Source organism: Prinia subflava, chromosome 5 (genome assembly GCF_021018805.1).
Source record: "Prinia subflava isolate CZ2003 ecotype Zambia chromosome 5, Cam_Psub_1.2, whole genome shotgun sequence".
NCBI lineage: Eukaryota > Metazoa > Chordata > Aves > Passeriformes > Cisticolidae > Prinia > Prinia subflava.
In genome coordinates this window covers 12,842,397-12,864,161 of record NC_086251.1, presented here as the reverse complement: position 1 = coordinate 12,864,161, position 21,765 = coordinate 12,842,397, and the positions used below count along the sequence as shown (strand labels likewise).

At 41.4% G+C, this 21,765-nt stretch overlaps 1 protein-coding gene across 2 annotated transcripts in view; it reads left to right on the top strand.

Moving 5' to 3' along the window:
- The window catches only part of RRAS2 (RAS related 2), a 42,435-nt gene that overhangs the window by 15,800 nt on the left and 4,870 nt on the right, over window positions 1-21,765 (top strand). Inside the window, exons 2-5 of one of the 2 annotated variants that reach the window (XM_063398060.1) lie at window positions 4,012-4,105; window positions 15,176-15,263; window positions 15,749-15,851; window positions 17,244-17,352. In XM_063398060.1, the coding sequence (XP_063254130.1) occupies window positions 15,784-15,851; window positions 17,244-17,352 (177 nt within the window). In that variant the 5' untranslated portion in view covers window positions 4,012-4,105; window positions 15,176-15,263; window positions 15,749-15,783. The remainder of the gene's footprint in view (window positions 1-4,011; window positions 4,106-15,175; window positions 15,264-15,748; window positions 15,852-17,243; window positions 17,353-21,765) is intronic. The other variant, XM_063398059.1, reaches the window with a different exon arrangement.

Sequence of the window (21,765 nt, the reverse complement as noted above, 5' to 3'; positions counted from 1 at the left end):
CCAATTACTTAAGGAAAGCTGTGTTTACAGGCTTTAGATGACAGAACCAAGAGTGGAAAATGATTGTCTGAGGGTCATGCTATCACAGCATGTGTGGCTGGGTTGGTATATGGAGCACTTGTGCTTCAAACAAGGAATTACAATACCCATTGTTTCATGACAAAAAGTCTCCACTGGAGAGCTCAGGTTCAGCCTGAGCATCCAGCCCTGGAAGGAAATTAGGCACTGTTTCCCTTCAGCAGTTCACGTGCTTCTGAATGGAAAGTATTTGCTCTTAATTTGATCTTTAAACTCTTCTTCCCCTTGGAGGAACTTCACTCACAAATGGGTAGAGAACTATTTTAGAACCTGCTCTAATGTAATGCTAAATAGGATGTTGGAGAAGAAAATACTAAACAGATTTTCAGTGATCCTAAGCTCTGTGTGACACTAGAAAATGTTTGTAGCTCAAACTATGAATTCCTGAAATAATGATGGATTGTCTGTAGATATGGTGGTTGATACAAATCATGTTTTTTATCTGTTACTTGGAATCAGCTCCACCATGGGAAGTGATGGTGCTCGATGTGAAACTGCTCCAGTCTTTCATTTGCCTTCTTTACTGCTACCATAAATGGCCATACTGTGAAACATCTGTTTGATTGTGTGTGGTGTTTGATTGTATAGCACCTTAGCTGGATGTTTGCTTGCAGTTTCTTGATGTGGTTCGTCATAGATGTGGCTTTTTGAAATGTGAAGGTAGATGTTTGCACATAAAACTAGTTTGCGGCATGAAGTAGATCTTAACATTAGACCAGGTCTCCCAATATGCATCTTGAGTGTGCTGTCTCTCTGGGTTTTAATGGAATGAGAATGATCACCTACAGCAGATGTTTGGCTTTTTTCCTTTCGTTATAAGAGCGTGTGGTTTGGGGTTAGTTAATATTCTCATTATGTTCTGAGGTAGAACAATCCCTGCTTTTAAGATACACATGCTCTAAAAGTTCAAAAGCCAGGATTAGCATCCAACTGGGTAGGTCCTCCAACTCAAAAAGTCATATGAACTATTCATCTAACAATCACGGAATCAGTTAGGCTGGAAAAGACCTCCAAGATCATCAGGTCCACCTTTGACCGATCACCCCCATGGTACCTAGACCATGGCACAAAGTGCCTCACCCAGTCTTGAACATTCTTGACATTAACATCAATGGCATAGATATTAATTAAAGTTAGTTATCTCTATCTTTTTCTATTCCATGCAGTGTCTGTGACAATTCAAAGCAAAAAATAAACTCCCTCTGAGATTTCTACATGTTTTCCTGCCCTGTGAGTAGGGTGATGCTGACTAAGAGTGGTACTACACCCGCAGGTGCACAGGCGAAGGGGAAGAAACACTGTGGTTGGTTTTAGTACAACCAAATGTTTTGCTGGTAAATAAGGGGGTTTTTAGATGGAAATTGTCACTTGCTTAAATTTGTAGACTGACTAGCGAGGGCAAAAGCATTTTTAATAAAATTTAAGGACATCAATGGTTTTCCATTTGACTTCATAATCTGAAGTTGCTGAGGCTGAAAAGTCTGGCACTGCTTAAGAGCATTTTTAATTGTGCTTACTGGGGCTTTAGGATCTCTTCCTTTTCCCTGTTCATCTGCTAACAAGCTAATTTAGCAAGACAGTGCTTATAACCAGTTCTGTGCTATGAAATTGTACTCATGTCAGGATCAGCAATGGTAAAACCACTCAGTAGTTTCTGTGTGCATGTTTCCCTGGATGTGAGTTGTGACACTATTGGTCACATTGCGCTTTTAAAGTCTTGACTAATTAGGAGGATAATGCTACTCAAAAACTTGCCTCTGTCAAGCTCCCTTGTGAATATTCCAGTTGTGGATGATTTGGCTTCGTGTCTGCCATGCTGCTGGGTGGGCCTGTGTGTGGTGCTTGCTTGGTGGAACAAAAGGGTGGCCATCCATGCATCTTCTGCCAGGAAAGCATCTTCTGCCCAGAAAGCATCTCCCCCTTGCTAGTTCTGTGGTTCTGGTGTTGATGGGACTGCATGCACACAAAAATAACTCAGGAAAATATTTACTGCCCCATTTGATACTCTTCAGCTGAATATAAGCAAGTGTGGATTCTGAAGGAGGTGCATAGACAATGTTAGCGTTGCTCATAAGCTTCATGTGTCAACTCTGCCAATGTGCTGGTTTAAAAGTGATCTCATTGAGTAACCTTGTGCCACTGAGGTGCAGGCTCTGGAGGTACTGCAGGACAGTGTCCTTGGGCTGACTTGTGGGATGCTGATGCAAAACATGGAGTGGAGCCATAAATGAGTCTGGTCATTTGGGTTTCCTTGTTGTTATTTATATTTAGGATAAAACTTTTACCTCTTGCGCTTCTTCTAAGAACTTCAGCTGTCTGCCAGTAATGTAGAAGTTCCAGTAGACATGGCTTTGCTTCTGAGAAGTCAGAAATGAAGTGCTACGTAGCCTGTTGTAAACAATACTAACGCACTGTTGTGTGCCTTAGCCACTTGATGAGAAAACCAGGCTGAATTATGCTGTTGTCAGATGGGAAGGAGTAATAACCTTTGATCTTGAAATCTGCTGCTGCTGGTATTCTGTGAGACTATGAAGACATTCTTCAAGGACAGTAAGATTAAACTTCTCTGCAAGCACTGATTAGGCTGGAAAGGAAAGCATTGTACTCTCCTGGTATCTGTGTTGGAAAATATTCTGTATTGCTTTTTTTCAAAGTGGTTTGTCCAGCTGAAACTTTGTTTGCACCAGTTATACCAGTCCACACTGCAGGCTCTTGCACCCTATGTATTTGATTTCTAAGCTATTGATCTTCCAGCAACTTGGAATTTAGAGGATGCTTATAATTATTAGAACAGTTACTTCTGAAGCAGTAGTGTTCACATCTGTGAGACTAGCCTCTGTTTAATGTAGTTGTGCTTTCTGCCAGGCATCATGCCTCATGATGATCTCAGGTCAGCCTCCTTCACTGAAATGTCTGTGTTGGGTATCTCTGCTCACATGGGGTAAGATTTCTCCATCATGCTCCAAAGTTGGAGTGACTTACAACATTGCTTTGCTAAGTTCAGTTTACAATGGCTAAGTCTGGGTTCTTTTTCTTCCCGTCTGTCAGAACTGGATCTGTTGAACACTGTGCCCAAGCAGTTGGACAGAACAAAGGCCTGTGCCAGGAAGGTCTGAGCGCGCTGTCCCTAGCGTGAAAAGGCTTACGCAGCCTGCCCTACCTTGGAAGAGATCCCATTCCCTCCTTTTCACTCTCACAATTAGGTGGGTTAACCTGACACCTTAGGTTAGAGCCACAACAAAAAATATTCTTTTAGCTTTTTGTTGTTTGGCTATAAATCCCAAACCAAGATTATGAGCGCTTCTCCTCGATGTGTATGGGTTAAAAATAAGATGCTGAAATTTGAATCTCTTGAAAAACTTCACTTGGCAGAGGGTACATGAAGGTTATCGAGTTTTTTGCTGATTTGGGACTGTGGTGTGAAGTGCTTTGTTCTGCTTCTTGGTCCCCGTGGGAGCCTGTGTGCTGGCCTGGCTTAGAGCAGCCAAATCTGCAAGTACACGTCACATGGAAAAAAACACCTATTGACCAGTGCAAATTCTCCTTCTTTCTGAGGTTTTGCTGCTTAGTCAGAAACTTCTGAGAAATGGTTTCAGGTGGAGGAAAGATTTTCATCTTAGAATACAGTGTGATTGATGACTGATATGGATGTGCAAAAAAACCCCTGTGTGCTGCTGAGCTGCTGGGCCTGCAGCATGGGACCAATGGACCTTGGGTTAATCAGCCTGGCTTGGGGTGGCTTTCATGCCCTGTTACTGTGGTGTGTGGAAAACGTTAGAAATTGATGTGTTAGAAGTGTGTGTTTAGTGTGTTTTTGCTGTTGGAGTTTTTAGCATGAATTTCTTGTTGACAGCTTGCTACCTGCAAGCTGTTCAGATACCCTTTTCTAAAGGAAACTTACCCAGTGTGTTTTTATTTTAATTATTTTTGCAGCACATTTTACCATTATAATATATGCACCATGCAGCTTCTGATGTTGGCGCTCCTGAATGATTAACACACTTTGAAGGAGTCCATTATTTCATGGGTAGGCAACCAATTATTTCATTATCCTTTAAAATTGTCATGCTCCAGGATAACTGCTATGTGTTTTACTGAGTTGGGTGAGGATCTGGGGGGAATGCTAGTAATTATTAGCCTTGCTAATGAAAATAGATGGCTAAATGACACTTACATAGCTGTAATTTCAGCATTTCTGGCACTTCTGGTTATGACACTTTCCAAACTTCAAGATAATAGTAATTGTCTGCAAAATTAGTCTAGACAGTCTAATCTAAGGCCAAAAGGTTGGAGTTGAATAAATATGTAATTTGGGCAAATAAAGCTATTAGAGCTGTGCTTATCTTCTTGAAGCAATAGTTCTTGATAGATACAAGTGCGATTTTATAGCTTTTTCCTAAATAATTAGCTTTTAATGATCAGTCAACAAATCTTTGAAAAATAAAGCACTTCAGACTTTGCTAATGAAACTGAGTGTTAATATGTTGGGTATTGTCCAAGCTGGTGCTCAAAAATTCCATGGAATTTACTGGTAATAGAAAAAACCCTACAGGACAGGAACTAGTGTGTTTTTATCAGTGTTTACAGTGACGTGGCAGTGTAAATAAAATGTGTTACTGGGTATGAAAGAGTCATTTCAGCATTTTTGTTTCCCAACAGAACAAGTGGTATGATCAAAACTTCTGGAATCTCTCATGCTTTGGATTCAGTCCCTGTTCGGCATTTATATATTTAAGCAAATAGTGTTTTAATAAAATAGTTGTATGTATTCAAGTTGGGTCAAAAGGCATCTCTTGTTGATATTATGTGACCTTTATTAAGGTGCATGGACATATAAATGTGGTTTGCATGGCTAGTATTTATTTGGATGAGGGATTTTTATAATTATGTGGCAATTTGAACTTTCTGATCTCTTGATTATCCTGTAGGCAGCAGGGAATTATAGTGGAATGTCAGGACTGGGGATGATAAACTTCCCTTTTTCACTAGGAAGTTGCTGTAGTTACTTGTAGAATGAAATACTAGCCTAGAAATATTTAATCTTAGCTTGACTCATTCTAGAAAACTGTAGGCTCTGGGTGTAGTGGGCTACTCAACCTGATTGTATCTGCATGTTAAACAAATGTTTTAAGAGGAAGAATGTGGAGAATTTACCTTCCTTCGGCTTTATACCTGACTCTGATGAACCTGTCAGAATAAGAAAGGTGTTAACTTCAGGAAGTTTTGATCTTTGTTTGCTGTGGAGTCCCAGGGATCAAACATTTTCAGGTACTTAGAATGTGAAATAGGGGTTAGAGTTGTTGGAGTGTGGCTTTATTTTACCAGCTTATTGGGCTAGAAAAGCTTCTTGCTTTAATTAATCTAATTAATGTAATTGTCTGCCTCCAAATGCCCATAACCTAAGCTAGACAATCTGAAAAGTCCAAGTTCATCAGAGTTATGAAGTGGCTTCTTTGTTAATTGACTGGAAATGTCATAAACATGGGTCTTCTTGGAGCCACTAAGCTGAAGTCTGTTGCTGACTGTGGTATAGTTGCATCTAAGTTACAGAAGTGAAGAGAGATTTTAACTGACTCTAAGTCTTCTCCAGTTACTGTACTTAGTTTATAAATCAAAATATTGTGGTTGCACTGTATATCTTGAGGAGTTCTAATGATTCCATGTGTATGAGAAAAAGTATTCTATGATTTCTGCCTCAGCAGGGGATTTTTTGAGCAACCTTTCTTTTTCTCTTACAGCTGTAGTCCCCATTATCTGGTTAGGCACAGCCCTAAAATCAGATATGTACTTCTAAAAAAAATCACTGCTTTCTTGAGAAAAAATTTGAGTTCATCATGAGGAGCTTGTGTGAGCTGCTAGTTTGAAAACTTATCTAAACATGATAAAACTTTATGGATGAAAAGATCATGTGTTGTGAATGTTTTAAACATTCATTGAATTGTAAGTGGTTAAGATGAGGAAGATAAAGTACCTGGTGTGTTCCTGTATATATTTACTGTGAAGCAAAAATGAAATCAAATCAAATCAAGACTCAACTAAGCTTGCAGTATAGAATATGCTTTACAGTCAGACATGTTTCAACTTGAGAAATTGCAGAGCTGCCTTCAAAGAATTCTGTAGGTGCTTACTGGCATTAAAGGGCATTAACTGAAGGCATTACAAAGAAGTCTTCTCAGACAGTGAAAGTGCACCTTCTCTGATCTTGAGCAATGAAAACTGCACCACTAGGAAGTACACAAGAGGCCAAAGTTTAGTGCACATATTGCCTAAACCAGGTCTCTTGAGTGAGTGTGCTTGATGTTTGGTGTGGTTTGATTTTGAGATATTTGAGAATTATAAATTGGAGGGAAATGTTCACAGGTTGGTGAGCTGGTAATAACCAAGGTTCTGTCCCATGGGAAGAGCTGTAAGCTGGGAACTAAAAGGAGATCTAAGCACAGTGCAGATTCAGTTTGAGTTCAAAAGGTGAAAGCTGTCTTTAAAAAGTATTAATCTGCTGTTTTTTAAGGAAGTTAATATTTTAAAAGATGTTCACATGCATTGCAAAATATATATGAAAAGAAAACCCACTCTCATCAGTATTCACATTAAGTCCATGTAGCCATCATCTGCTCTGTCCATAATTAGACTTGTAGAATCCTTTAGATCGGAATGGACATTTAAGGTCATCAAGTCAAGACTGTACTGGCATCTGATGGTGTGTTTGAGCTTGGCAGTATGTTAGCAAGAGGACACGTAACTTTTCAGAAAATAGTTTTAACGATTATGCCTGAAAGCACTATGATTTGAACATGCACTGAAAGGCTGCTGTAGTCAAAGTCTCAAAGACACTTTCTTTTCCCCAAGCAAATCTACTGTATCTGGGGTGTTTTTGTTTTTTTGTTTGTTTGTTTGGGGTTTTTTTTCCCACTGGATCTTCTTGTAATTATCTGTTTAGCAGTTATACTCTCCAGATTTCTACCTGTAAACCCAAGCTATTTTGCCAGCCATGCCTTAGGTACCAGGTTTGAGGGAGAAATTAGGATGGGGTTGGAGAAGGTAAAGCTGCTTTATTTTAAGTAGCAGCTGGGGGAAGGGCAAAACTTTGTATGTTGAAATGTGTAAGAGCTGATGGATATTCCCTGTCAGTGTACAAAAGTCAGTTTGATTTTTTCAGTCTTTCATATTCATGAGTTTTTGTCCACGGTGTGACTGCAGAATAAGCTGATGCTCCAGAAACAACCCAGCTTTTGATTCTGTCACACAAGTCAGTCCTGCTTAACTGGGGATGAAATCTGAAATTTCCTAGCTATCTGGAGAAATATAATTGGAAAGGAGTGTGTTTATGGATACAAAATCCAAGTGTTCATTTAGGAAATGCAAAAATTAAAGGTGTATGAACAGATTTATGTCTTAACACTCAAATTGAAGATACTTTACTTTCCATATAATTTTCCTCTTGCTCCCCCATCCTAGCTCATCTTTCCCCACACCTGTGAGGAGCGCAAAACTAGTTTTGTTATTAGGTATTCTGGGTAGTGAGCAGAACAAAGCCCATATAGAAGAGAGCCATATTATATATAGCTATGTGCATTAAATGTGCCCATGCACGGAACACAGTTTTCTTAGGAGTTTTCTTTTTCTGACGTGCTCACTCAGTGATGAGTGTTCATGGAGGGAGAGGGACAGAAGAGTATGTGCCTGTGTAATAGGACTCACACTTTTGGTGTTTCCAGGCTAAACACAGCTTTTGATAATCCTTGCATTGCCTAAAAGATGTGAGGAGAGGACTTACCTCTACTTAACCAAGCCAGGTGCCTATTTCTGTATCCCACCATCTCTTCTGTCTTTGAGTTGTATGTTGGCAGGGGAGTAATCTAATGGATGTACTCTAAGGCTGCCATGGCTTATACAACAGCTTTGCATTTTCCATCGTGATTTTCTTCTTTAGTAGAGGCGTTAATGTTTACTTAATGATTAAGCATGTACTTAATTATAAAGTTTGGTATTATATATATGTGTGTTGCTATCTTTTTCAGGAACAAATAAAAATTTTCAATTTGTGTATGAATTTGCAAAGGGCTTAGCTTGTACGTGTCACATGTCATCTTTCTTTCACTATAACTTCCTTCAACTTAATCCTCTTCTCTCTTTGTGCCTCAGTTTTCTCTGTGCATGAGATGGAGTGTTTCACATCACTGGGTAATGGCAGTAATTGAAGTTACAAATGACATTTGTTTCCCTGGACAGCCATAACAATGCTGACAGTACACATTAGGGCAGTGGGAAGTAGTGCAAATTGAGGGAAGCATCACTGATTACTTGCAAGCACTGACTATCTTTTAATTTATAGTTCTTGGAAGAAAGGAATGGGTGCTCTTACTGTTTGCATAATTAAAAGAAAGAACCTCTTAAAGATCTGTAGGAATATGGGATGATCGGATGATGACACACTTAGCCTTCTGTAGCATGAGGCAGTGTTCAAATCATTGTTCCTTTAGCCTGGTCTTTATCAGGATAATTCTAGACCTTTGGTCTCCTAGTCTCCCAACGTTCAACACCAAAATATTTGCCCTCATTCTGTAAAGTGTGACTTTTTGGCAGCAAAGCATGCCAAATGCAGTCCTGAACATCCATGTTTGAAATGGTGCTGGGCTGCTGTGGGTACCTCCTGCAGTCCTTTCCTGGTACTGGTCTGGGCACTGCACAAAACCTTCCTGTCATCAACCCCAACAGCATCCACCCCCTGCCTTTCCAGCACCAACCAATTAAACCTGGCTGGAAATACTGGGTCCTACTGAACCACCTGCATTTGGGGATATGTTTGCTATTGGAACAAACTTGTCAGAGACTCTGTAATTCGTGGAGTGCTTCTAGTTTGTTTAGGTTTTTCTGTGACCCAAATGCTTGGGGCTCTGCAAAATGCTAAATTGGTGTGTTTTGCTCTGTCTGTTCCTTTATTCTGGAATGCTGTCTGGGTTTATGTTTGCTTCTAGAAGTCGGTTAGGGTTTTTTTACAGCATGTTTTCTTTGTTATCTAGCCAGCCAACTCGTGTACTCTGAAGAAATGACTTCTCCTTTGTGCTGTGAAAGGAGGTTCTTTTAATCCCTTGAGGTGCTGAGGCCCTGAGCTGCTGCTTTGCCTGATTACCCCTTCTGCTGAGCATGTTATCTCTGGACCACGGCAGCATAGTGCTTGGGCAAGGCGACAGATTACTGTCACCCATCCTCTAGGAACTTGCCTGTAGTGACATGGAACCTGTCTGCTTGGTCCTCCAGAGACAGGCACATAGATTAGAACTCCTAGAAATGGTCTCTCACCTCCTTTGTAACGTGGAGCAGGGCACAATGTGTCACTGGGGTCACTTTAGTACAGACTTGTCTGCTCTGCCACTCTTTGGTAGAAGAGTTGAAGGCCGAGACTATAAGATTTCATGGGTGGGAAAACAATGCGAGTTGCAAACGGAGTTATGCAGTCAGTCATTTAAATCTTAATTCATGGTCTGTGAAGGCTTTCGTGGTGTAGCCAAGTACCTCAAACAGAAAGCTGTCCACTTATGGCCCTACTAACTGGTCATGGCACTGGAGCTCTGGTCTTAACTTATGGCTCTGACTTTGTCTAAGGATCGGAGCAAATGCTAGAAATACTCATTTAAATGAAGAGAAGTTAGGTTTTCATCTTTTTCTGGGTTGAATATTTCTGATGTGATCAGTGTGGTGTGTGACAGGGCTGTAGCTAATACTGCTGTTTGTTGTATGCCCATGGTGAAGACCTGGCAATGCAGGGGATGAATTTGGCTTCACATTGGATGAGTGGGTCAAGAGCAGATATGTTCTTGGTGAAGGGCAGGGGAGATGAGGCAAAACCTAGAGAAGAGGTGATAGTGTAAAAGGCAGAAAAAGGAGAGACTGCCAGAAGAAATACTCTGTCAAGGAGCACAGCACAGGACTGTCTTGGGATCATTTATTTCAGGTATTTGGGAATGTATTCTAGTCTAAAGTTGAAGCTTTGGTGTTGGTGGATGCTACACATGTTTGTTTTAAGTTCTAGCATAAAAATTATAGCTAGGAAGGATTTTTGGGCTGTTTGCAATGCTCAAATTGCAGATGCTTATTTAAATCCAGAGCTGGTCTGTAACTGTAGCTGGAGGGTGGAAACCCTTCTATTTCCTTGCCTTTAGTGGGTTCGAACCAAAAACTTTAAACATGTGGAAAAAATTTAAATAAGCAACCAGTGGCTCTTGGAAACATTATGTGTATGTTTAGTAAATACAGATGGAGATTATACAGACAGCAAGGATGAATATATAGTTTGGCATATACCTCTCCTGTAACTTACTCATAGTGGTGTGCTCTCCCTGTGCTGGGCTGCCTTTCATTGCATGGCCTTGGAGCTTGGTGTAAAGAGAAAGGGAAGAATGTCGTGCAGCCAGCCTCTGGACTGCAGCTTAGAGCAGCTTCCTGTCAACAATATCCTACTTCTCTCACACCCTAAAACATAAAATTGCAAAGGAAAGTTATCTCTTGGATTTTCAGTTTGTGGAGTGTTGATTACTTTATGAAGGGTAAATGAAAAGCTGCATAAGAGCCGTGAATTGGCACTGGGGTTTTCTATCAAAGGTGTCTTTACTTAGTAATTTTTATTAATTTATGGAGTGGGACTCAAGCTTGTAAGGAAGGAATTTCTCTATGTGTATTAAAGGCAACATACAGATGCAGGAAGGTGATAAACTTAAGAGCAGGTTTTCATATCTTCTCCTTACCAAAAGACTTGAGGGATTGAAACAATGATTTGGAGATTGCCTAAAACAAAGACTGCTGGAGCAGTATTCTGTATAGTGTCTTTCCATGCACTGCAAGTAGAAACCCCTGTGAAATGCATTTGAAATGTTTGAAACGCATTTTAAAGATGAGGAGTGTGTATATAAGAAGGGATTTTAGTGGTGGGTTTCCCAGCTTTAAGTGATGTAAGTAGTGTGAGGATGGGGATTTTTATGTTCTTTTGGGTTTTTTCCCCTTTGAAAAAGTCCTTGGCAGTGGGCTTTGCCATGTCTGGACCTGCTTGCCTCAGCAGTCTTAGAAAGAGAAAACCTAGAAAAGCTGTTGCATAATATTCTGCGTAAATTGAATGGTTGATGAGACTGCTGGGCTCAACTTCTCATTTCCCTTCCAGGAGATGGGTGGAAAGAGCTTTGAATTTGCTGGTGATTAAGGGAGGGGTGTAACAGGAGAGCATGTTCAAGTTACTATCTCCTTAGAAGAAATTCAACTGCTTCTAATTATTTCCTGCAGGCAGTGGCCAACTGCAGTGGAGCCAGCTGAATGAGTCGTGGCTCTTTGGATTTGCCACAGAAACTCAACTGCTCCTAGAGGAGCGGATCTGATGACCTGGGCTGTATCAGGCCACCCTAGAGAGCTGAGCCGTGTGTTCTGTGCCAGCTCTCATCCCAGGCTCCTGCTGTAGCTTCCTGGGACTGCAGTATCTTAGCAGGGTGGCTGCTCTGAAGTGTTAGGGCTTCCACAGACAACTTCCATAAAACAGACATCACTAGGCAGGCCTGGGTATTCCAGCACTCTGGGATGTGCTTGCTCTAATTTCTCTGGACTGGGCATCAGTTGGAAACCAGTAGATTGTCAGTGGTGTGTGTCTGCTGGAACTGTGCTCCTGTTAGGCTTTTAAGCAGTTCTGCCACAAACTCCTTGACCTCTACAAAGTTATTTATGCTGGTGTTGGGTCTCGGGCTGGCTGGGTGCACAGGTACCTTGGCCAGACGGCATTCAGGAGCGAAGGGATGGCCTCATGGAAGGTTTCAGGATATGCTGTGCCATGCCTTAATTCTTTAAACACTGCCTGAACAGCAGCAGGAAGGTCCATTTCTGCTCAAATTGATAAATACTACTGTGTCTGCTACATCTAATTTTTGTAAATCAGCGCAGACTGAATAAGGCCTGCAAGCTGTGGTTGTTGTGTTTCCTGCAGCACACAGTCCCAGTGCAATTTGGGAAGATTCCTTCAGAACCAGCAGCTGTTTCAGGCACATAAGCCTTGTCCAGTGCCTGGAGGTAAACCACAGCACTAATTTCCTTGCAAACCTCTCCTGTAGTGGCTGTGACAGCAGATTTGGCAGTGCAGCTCCATGGGAGGGAAGAAAATACTTGTAAGAGCAATTGTTAGATGGCAGAGCTGTGGCATCTGCTCATTCTGAATTTGACATGTGGCTGATGCTGGATCAGGACAACTTAATCTTTTCCCTTTTTGAGGGAGGAACCATGTTCCATGTCTCTGTACCTAGTCTTGCATTCTTGCTTTGTGTGTAGTTGGAGGGTTTTTTAATTAAAAAAAGCAAACTGAAAAAGGGTGGAGGGACTCACAGAAGTGACCTGCAGATTACAGAACGTGCTGTAGTTGTTGGCCCTTGGACAGATAATGAGGAAAATAAGAAGAATCTGTCTGAGATCATTATGGCTTTCTTTTTCTGAACTCTCTTAGTGAAAAATATTGCCCTTGCTGGATACAAACTTGCTGCTTCAGGTGTTCTACTAACACTGATTCATGAGAGTAAAATAAATTGATTCCAAATTCTCCTTTTTATTTAAAAGCTGCTATCCTTTACCGTTTTGTAGATGTAAAGGTTCAGACAGTAGCTTTGAATTCTGCAGGATGGAGGAATGAAAGCTGAGGCTGGAGAGCGATAGGGAGTAATTTCAGAGCACAGGCTTTATCTTCCATGGTTTAGTCACTAATGCTTTTTTATAAATATCACTTTCTGTTTTCTTAATGAAACATAGGACTTAAATTCCCTTCCTTGTGATCATCCCTTAAAGTCAGATTCTGTAAATGGTTTTATTTATACATCTATTTGTACATGTATGTACATGTGGACATGTACATATACATTTATTTATACACGTATGTTCACATAAGTTTCTCATCCATCTTTCAAGGTTTGTTAAAGGCCACAGAAGAATTGAGACCTTATTTAGAGTTTGTGTAAATTCATTCCTCAAAGTCTCTTCTTAAGCTCCTGAATAGCTTAAGAGTCATAGGTACAGGCAAAAGAAAAGATGAGAACAGTTTTGGAGGCTGAATTTTTTCCCCTTTAAATCTTAAAGGGAAGCAAGGTAAAGGGATGACTTTTGTTGAAAGAGCTTCTTATTCTGAGGTGAGTGTTGTACTGCCTATAGATAGGCACTTTGGCTGTGTGTTGCATTTAGCATCCCATGCCTGTTGGTTTATTGGAATCTTTTAGTGGTAGAGGGTTTGTTTGGGTTTTGTTGTTGTTTTGATTGTTGTGGGTGGGATTGGTGCAGGGAGGCTGTTTAGCCTGGGTGCTATCGATGCAGAGTGGCTGAGACTGCTGTGTAGGTGTATCCTGAGAGGACACTGATGTCTACTTAAAATGCAAAGGAGCTGCTCAGGGTCTCTGCTCTGGGGGCAGCAGATTTTTAGTGTGGTGCCAGATGTAAATGAATTGATCAACAGCAACCTGTACAAACTCCTCTTACAGCCAACTGCATGATGGTTGTGGTATATGAGCACAGGTTAAATATAGCATCCACAGCTGGTTGAGTCTGCTACAACTGGTGAAGTGTTTCTCCCAGGAAGGCAGCTGCAGCTCAGTCCGTGAGCTCTGCTGGGGAACCCCAGTCCATGCTGCTAAAGCAGGAGCCTGGCATGGACATGTCCAGCTGGTGGGGTCAGTGGGATGCAGTCAGGACAGCAGCCTGCAGGCTGCCCTCATGAGCAGCTCCTGACCTGAACTGGACAAAGGCAAATACAGCCACAGAAATTATCTGCAAAGAACAGAGTTAACTTGTGTTCTGCACTGACACTGGTGTGTCTTCACTAACCTTCAGTGGAGAAGGTTAGTGGGCTCATGCTGTGATTTCAGTTCTTCCTTCTGGCCCACCCCCCCCCCACCTTTTTGTGTGTGTGTGTGTGTTTTGTTTTCCCAACCATGACATCTGTTAACTTGATTTCAGTAAGTTTAGAGGAGCAGAGTATTGTCTTGGTATCTTTCAGTTTATGTGATGGGAAAGGTGCTTCAGCAAAGCTCCCTTCTTTTTTTTCTCCCTAGGAGCCAATATGTAGTTTCAAAACATTCCTAATTCCTTACGGGTTTACAGAACTGAATAATGTACACTAGTGGTACTCCTGCAGTTGTGCACAAGTTTTGTACTGAGTGCCTGCTGGGGAGCATAGATGGGAAGGAATTTGATCAGGGTTCAGATTTGTTATGCCAATGTGATTGCTTTAGTTTTAGATGAAGCTGACTTTTCTGTGACTGCATGCAAACTAAAATTTCATCCTTTGAATTCTAAACTTCTCTTCTGATGGTGTTGTTAACCCAGTATTCAATACCAGATCACCCAGTCTCTAGAGAAACGTACCAGAACGTGCTTTGCTCTGCAGTCTGGGTGATAAGCAACAGCCTGGCAGTGTCTGGTGGAGCCTTGTGCTTAGACCATGGGTGGCACAGGCATTTCATGGCTTATTCTGCTTTCAGGGGTTGTCTTTCTGGAGGATGTGAATGCTTAAAGTCATTAAAACCAGGAGAGAAATCCTGGGAACAAGGATGTTCCAACAAACTTCATTCAGCTGACAAACTAAGTGCCTCTTGTGCCATGTGGAGTTGTTGCTAGAAATTGTTCTAAAAGTGCTAGAGAATTCTAGAAACAGCTGGGAAAGTCCTGGCACTTCCTACAAATTGCTGGCTCTGGGAACAGGAGAGGAAGTGCTGTAAACTTGAGAATTTCAAAGACCTTCTAAACCCTACCAGAAGTTCAGAGAAATTACAGGATACTTTAGAAGCTCCTAGAAAAGGAAAGTTTCTAGGGATTTCTGAGAAATCCTAGGAGTTACCAGTAATGTCTAGAGAATGTTAGAAACGCTGTGGGAATCCAGTTAACTCAGTAACTCTGCTAGTAATCTCTACAATTTATGAGCATTTACTAGGAATAGGAAAACCATTACTGGTTATCTTTGGATGAAGTGTCAGATGGCTGTACATGGATATACATGTACAGCCATCTGTATCTTATACTGTCAAATGTCCAGTTTTAGCATCTCCCTCTTGTGTGTGCTTGTCTAAGACACAACCTTGTTTTTTCTCTGCAGTCCTACTTTGTTACGGATTATGACCCAACCATTGAGGACTCCTACACCAAGCAATGTGTGATAGATGAGAGAGCCGCACGCTTGGACAGTGAGTAGCCCACCCACAGTGCCCACAAAACTGGCATTAGGAATTTGTGTTATTCCCAGGAGTTACTTGGGTGACATGGTGGCATGCAAAACACACCACTGTGCTGCCTCTCCCAAGTGCAATATAAGTGTTTTGCTTTAAAAATTTCAGTTCTTGCATGTTGGTGATTTCTTTAAGAGTAAACCAGCAACCCTCATCCCCATGTATCTCTGAGCATTTTCCATCTGTTTCAGATGGTCAGGAATTAGCAGAAGTCCTCAAATGTTTTGTTGTTTACTTTGTTTGGTAGGTCTTGAGTTGTTCAGTCAGTGCAAGAACTTGTTGGGAATATTAGAAAAATATCCAGTAGTATCTGCAAAAAGTGGTTTCTTTTTGGCTATAATATACAGGAGAGATTCTCACAGGAGAGATATCTTATCAGGAATGACTTTTTTCAGTCTATCAGAACATGCAATGTAGTAATCCATATTTTTGCTTGTGTTCAGTTCTGGATACAGCAGGACAAGAAGAATTTGGAGCCATGCGTGAACAGTACATGAGGACAGGGGAAGGTTTTCTGCTTGTTTTCTCAGTCACAGATAGAGGAAGGTAAGCCTGAGGTCAAGTTATTAAAACAAACAAGTTTTAATTATTCTTAAATTGCACCTTATCCTTAACTGAAATAACTTCAAATAAAAAATGAAGTGTGTGTTCACTCTTAGGTTCAAGGTGTGATGCTCTTTCAGCCCTGAAAAAGACCAATTTTGAACCAATCACTTTGTGAAAGTGTCTGTTTGTTTCAATAGAAGACTTTAAAGCATAAACAAAAAAATAACAGCTCTATTCAAGAACTTTATTACAGTCCAGAATACCATTTTCCTGGGGGTGACTGGTATTCAGTCAGTCCTTAGGAATATCCCTTTGCCATGTGCACCATCAGGTAGCTGGCTCTGGGTTTCTGGGCGGGTTTAGGATATGTACCTGAACTCTTTTGCAGGCAGAGGTCCCTCTGCCTGTTCCTGTGCGTTGACTGAATGGCTGCAGAATGGAGATGAAACATCATCTTGGAAGCTCATGGAGAGCTGTGCTTAGTGACATACATCCCTTCTAGTTCACCTTTGCCTGAGGTGTCTGGCTACCTAATTCTTTTTAATGGGACGTTTTTGCTGATGATCATCTTGCTTTTAAATTTTAGCTGGCAAATTAGGTGTAAATGCCTTCAGACTATATGTCTGGAAGGCTACAAAGGGTATGTGATTGTCTGCAAATGTCTGTGCTGAAGGTCCTTATGTAGTGATGTAGCCTTAACAGTGTTTACTTGAAAGCAGTGATTTATTTATTCTCCAAAAATCCCTGCTTAGGCCAGAATTAGCTTGTTTAGTATACTATCCTGGAAGAAGTTTTTTGTTCTACTCACCTTTCCTTAGACACTGCTGGAATATTCCTTATGCATGAACAGCCTCAGTACCTGATATAACTTAGTTGGTAACTGGAAAGCTTTCTGATCATTTAGCCCTGACATTTTTCTGTCCTTGATAAAACAAAACTTGCCAGCTATGATAGCTTCCCCCAAAATTCTTAGAAGTAGCTCTGAAGGGTGCCAGCTTAAATACTGATCACCAGGGTCTCTATTCTGTAGTTTGAATATTCTAGATGGAGTAGAACTCCAGAGTCAGTATTTGTAGAATAGACTGGTTGCTTTATTCTCTGCACACACTGACCCTGGGTCCCTGTGGATTGAGACACAGTCAGTGTTTTGCTCACCCTGCAGCCCCACCTCAGCCCAGTGCAGAAGACACTGCTCACTTGGGGATTTTTTTAGTTTGTGTGTTGAATGGTTCTCTAACTGGTCATGCTGTGACTCTGGAGTGCCTGCAGCTGTCCATGCTTGTGTGTCATGGCAGGGCAAGTCCCAAGAGGTGACTCATCATTTCTGAACTTTTTCAGAACCTGAGAATCTGTGAATTAGTGCACTGATGCTCTACTTGTGTTCTTTCACAGCTTTGAAGAAATCTATAAGTTTCAGCGGCAGATTCTTAGAGTGAAAGATCGTGATGAGTTTCCAATGATTCTTGTGGGTAATAAAGCAGATCTGGACCACCAAAGACAGGTAATTCATTTGCTGTTAGTTACTGCTCACTTTCTGCCAGAAAATTCTGTTTCCCCCCCAAAACTAAACTTCCTGCCAGAATGGGAAAAAACAAATTTAAAAAGTCCTATCGTACAAACTAATTCCAATGCAAGAAACTCCACTCAGATTTTGTACTTGAAGAACCTTAAGTGCACGATGGCATTCCATACACAGCACATCTTCTGCCTGACTCAGTGGGGTTATGTTGAGACCAAGTCTATTCACGGAGCTGAGAGCTCTCTGTCATGACTTGATTGCTCAGGCATGAACGTGTCTAATTCCTCAGTTCTGTTACTCACCACTGCACTATGCCAGCGGAGTGCATTCCAACACTAACTCCAGTGATCCTTACCCTTCAGTGCTTTTACCTTTCACTGCTCTTATGTATAAATTAATAGCTATTCACTGTTTTCTTTTTGGCCACTCATCTTCTGCTTTAAAAGTTGGAAGTACAGCAATACAATTTCTGTTATATTTATGTACCTTAAAGTTTTGAAACCAGTAGTTTTCAACCTCACCTCTAGTTGCAAGGCAACTTAAAATATTTAGTTTAGAATGATTTAAAGGACTTTCAAATGTGTTTTTCTTAGTTGCTGTTGATTTTTAATGAATCAAACCAATTTGAGCTGAAATGAAAATAATTTTACTATAGCAGCAGGAAAGGAACAGACATCAAACTTGTATTTTCTTCAGCAAGTAATTAGAGAAGCTTAATATTGTCTCATGAGATAGTAAGAGGACATCTAAAGCTTGGTGGCAAACATGGTTTTCTGAGAATAAAGCAAATATTACTAAAATTGCTGTAATTGTTTTAAGAGTTTCACAAGAAAAAACATAGCTTAAAGAGCTCAGTGAATTCATTTGTGCAATGTTGAATTACAGTTACAATACAAGGAAAGTCCTGTTGAATATGGTCCCTTGACTGTCACAGTCTCTTCATCCTGTGGCTGTGTAGCAAGATCATGACAAAATTATAAGCTGTGCTCTTAAAGATGCTGCCTTGGAAGAAGTTTTCACAGAAGTAGCTTGCAATTCCTCTGAAGTAACTTTGAGCACTCACACATTCATAGAACAGCCTGTCCCTGAGATAGAAGCAAAACTCCTTCATTCTTCAGTTACCATCATGCCCCCATCAAAATTCCTCGATTCAACCTTGTAGGTCCTGGAAGACATGTACTTGATCTCCTGCACAAACGTTGGCATGGAAATAATGGACATGAAACTGAACTATTCTGCTAATTGTAATTGCTGAAGGACAAACACCAAGATGCTTTGGGAGGGAAATAACATCATTGCTGTCAGCCTGAGCTCTCAGGATACCTGCAGTTGTAGTTGGTAATCCTGTACAACCATTTTTACAAACAGCTGTGAACTTTGTTCTCTTTCCTCCACCCTCCTAAAGTTATTACTGCCTCTGTTTCTCCCTTTACGGCAGAGAGGTGCCTGTCAGCTGTTCCAAGCTGCTTTTTCAGGTGGAGATGGGCTGGAACACATTCAAGCTCAAAGCAGCTTTTTCTAAATTGCCTAACTTTGCAATTTTGCTGCATATATCAGTATATGTCTCCAAAATTTCCTTTTGCTTTTTATGGCTATATTAATTGCCTTAATTGATTAGATGCTGATGGGCATAACTTTTTGGTGCTCTCACCATTTATGTATCAATTGGTGGACTTGTCACTCCCATCATAAGCTGGGGCTTAGGCAGATGTAACTGAGAAAACTTCTGGGTTTGCTTAAATAGCTACTACATGTTCTTAACTCTTTCCTGCCCCTTGCCCATCACATGGTGTGTTTCAGTTGGACTTCAGTCAGTGTGAAGGAATGGTTTAGCTGAGCTGACATAATTGGTCCCCACCAGGGAGAGGCTCCCCTCCCTCCTGGCTTCACATTCCCACTCTTTCCCAGATTTCACTTGAAGCACTTTTGGAGCTGAATCATCTCTCTGGATGGGGAGGAGCAGGAATGGCTTCCTGGGACCTGTGTGAGCTAAATCAGCTTGCAGAAAGATTTGAGTGCCAGTGCTGGAAGCATGGGAGGGGTGGGACTGTGGCTTGGAGAAGAGCAGGGAGGAGTTAAGGTGGGGGAAAGCCAGTGAGACCTCGCCTTCTGGCAGCAGCAAGCAGTGAGATGTTATCAGCTGGGTGTTAAATGGGGGCTTGTTTCTGCTCCACCATGTGAGCCCAATGCAGCCATCCAGTCACTGAGGGGGACCAGCTTGTTCATCTGGCTGAAAACTTGTCAACTAGTCCTGCCACCAGCTAAACCAACTGGTCCAAAAGTGAGGAAGAACTTCAGCCTGACAAGCAAGGTCATCCTGCTCTGGCTGCAGGTTTTGTGTGCAGGCAGCTGCAATGGGAGGTGTGGGGTCAAAGGAGAGTGTGCTCCCTCACCTTGGCTGGGAGTGCTGGGTGGGTGGGAAATGTGGGGTATCCCCAGGCTGTAACCTCTGGGCAGAAGCATGGTAAGGCCAAGTCCTCTGCATTTTTACATTTTGTCTGCTGATGTGTCAGGCCTCATTGAGCACCACCAAAAACTTGCTGGGCTATGCTGGTGTCACATGTATCTTTTACTTATCTGGTTCTATCTCTCTTAACTTTTTAATCCCAGCTGAGCGTTTTTCCGCTTCAAAATTAATGTAACATTTTCAGAAAGTCAAGAAGCTGGATATCAGTTTTTAGAGCAAAAATGCTTGTACTGGGCATCTGCCCCCTTTTTCCAAAAGGCAGGAGGCAGGTCATTGAAACACATGCAATCTCTGAAAGACTTAAAGTAAGCTGAAGAAAGTAATTTAGTGTGTGTTTGGATCAGCAACTGATATTCAACAAATCTTCCCAGAACGCAAAAGAGTTAAGCATGTGGTAGAGTTCTGGATGTCTCAAGGGTCTGGCCACACCTCTATCCAAGTATATGTGTGTTGAGATTGAACAGAGTACAGAGTACTATCGTTGTGACACCATAAATCTGGAGGCTAATGATGCATAACTAATCATCCTTGTGTAGTGGCAACTGTTTCTCAGGAAATACATGAACTGGGTTGTACAGCAGAAGTGCACAAACAATGGTGTGATCTCGATGGATTACTGGGCTCACCAAAGGTGTGGTGTAAATTAGTGGGGCTCTTATATACCAGAGACCAACTCACAAGTGGTTTTGGGAGGGACGTGAAAAAGTAAGTTTGAAATAGCAATTTGTCATGGTAATGTTGTATAGATAAATAGAGTTAACTAGCTCTCTTGTGCTTTTTGTCTCTCAATATCCACAGGTTACATTGACAAAGAAAAATGAGTTTTTAGAGGACAAGCAAGCATTAATCTTTAGAATGTATGATAAGAAATGAAGCTACCAGGGTTTCCAAATTCCCCAGTCACAAATTGCTGACTCTGAAAACAGAATTGAAGTACCATCTCTCACTGATCCTTCCTAAAGTAAATTCTGTGTAGCAGTCTTTCTGTTAAATGGGTTAATTCCTTAGAACTCAACACTGGATGTTTCTACTGTAAGATAATTCAGTAGAGCACCAGATGTTTTAATAATAGCCACTAGTGATGGAATAGTAGACTTGTCAGTGCAGGATATGTATGACTTTCTGTAGATAACTGCTAGCTTACACTGGGTCAAGTCTGATCATTCCCCAGATGGCAGGGTTTCAAGGGAAATCCAAGTTGCAACAGGAAAGTGCTTGGGTTTCATTAAATGCTAGTTCCTGCTTTTCCATCATGACTGAACTAACACCTATGACCTAGTGCTGAGATCATCTCTGCTGCCAGTTACCTTTAAAGCAAGATATTAAAGAGAAGTCCACGTGACTTAACTCTTGGCTATCACTTTGATACGATGAAGTGTGACAATAACTTCTTGCAGTGGTAGATGTTGGGACTATGTCCAGAGACACCCCTGTGCCCCCAGACAGATATGGCTGGTGTGATTTTGGGCTTTATGGAGAATGAGCAGTTGGGCATCTGATGTGGTGTCTGAATACATTGAGCCAGCCTGAATACGTGTCAATGCTTACAGCCACAGTTTGCCTGTGCCAGAGTGACCTTTGATAGGAGAGTGTGGACAAACTGGAATTAGGGGATAGTGAACTACCCCTGCAGGAAAATTGGGGTGATAGATGCACTCTTTGGGAGTGATGGAAGTCTTGGCAGAAATGGGCAATGTTTTTGTGCTGGGAGCACTGTAGGGTGACCACAGAGTGTTAGAAATGGATTCCTCTCAAACTTGAGGAAACATTTAATTGTTGCCTCTATGCTGTGTCCCTTGGTCTTGTGTAAGTGTCCAGGCAAAACAGAAGTGCAGTGTTAGGTTAGGCCAGCCTTGTAGAGTTGCCTTAGGTGGAGGAAAGCATGGAAACTTCAGAAATTAATGTATTTCTGACAGGCATCAGACAGA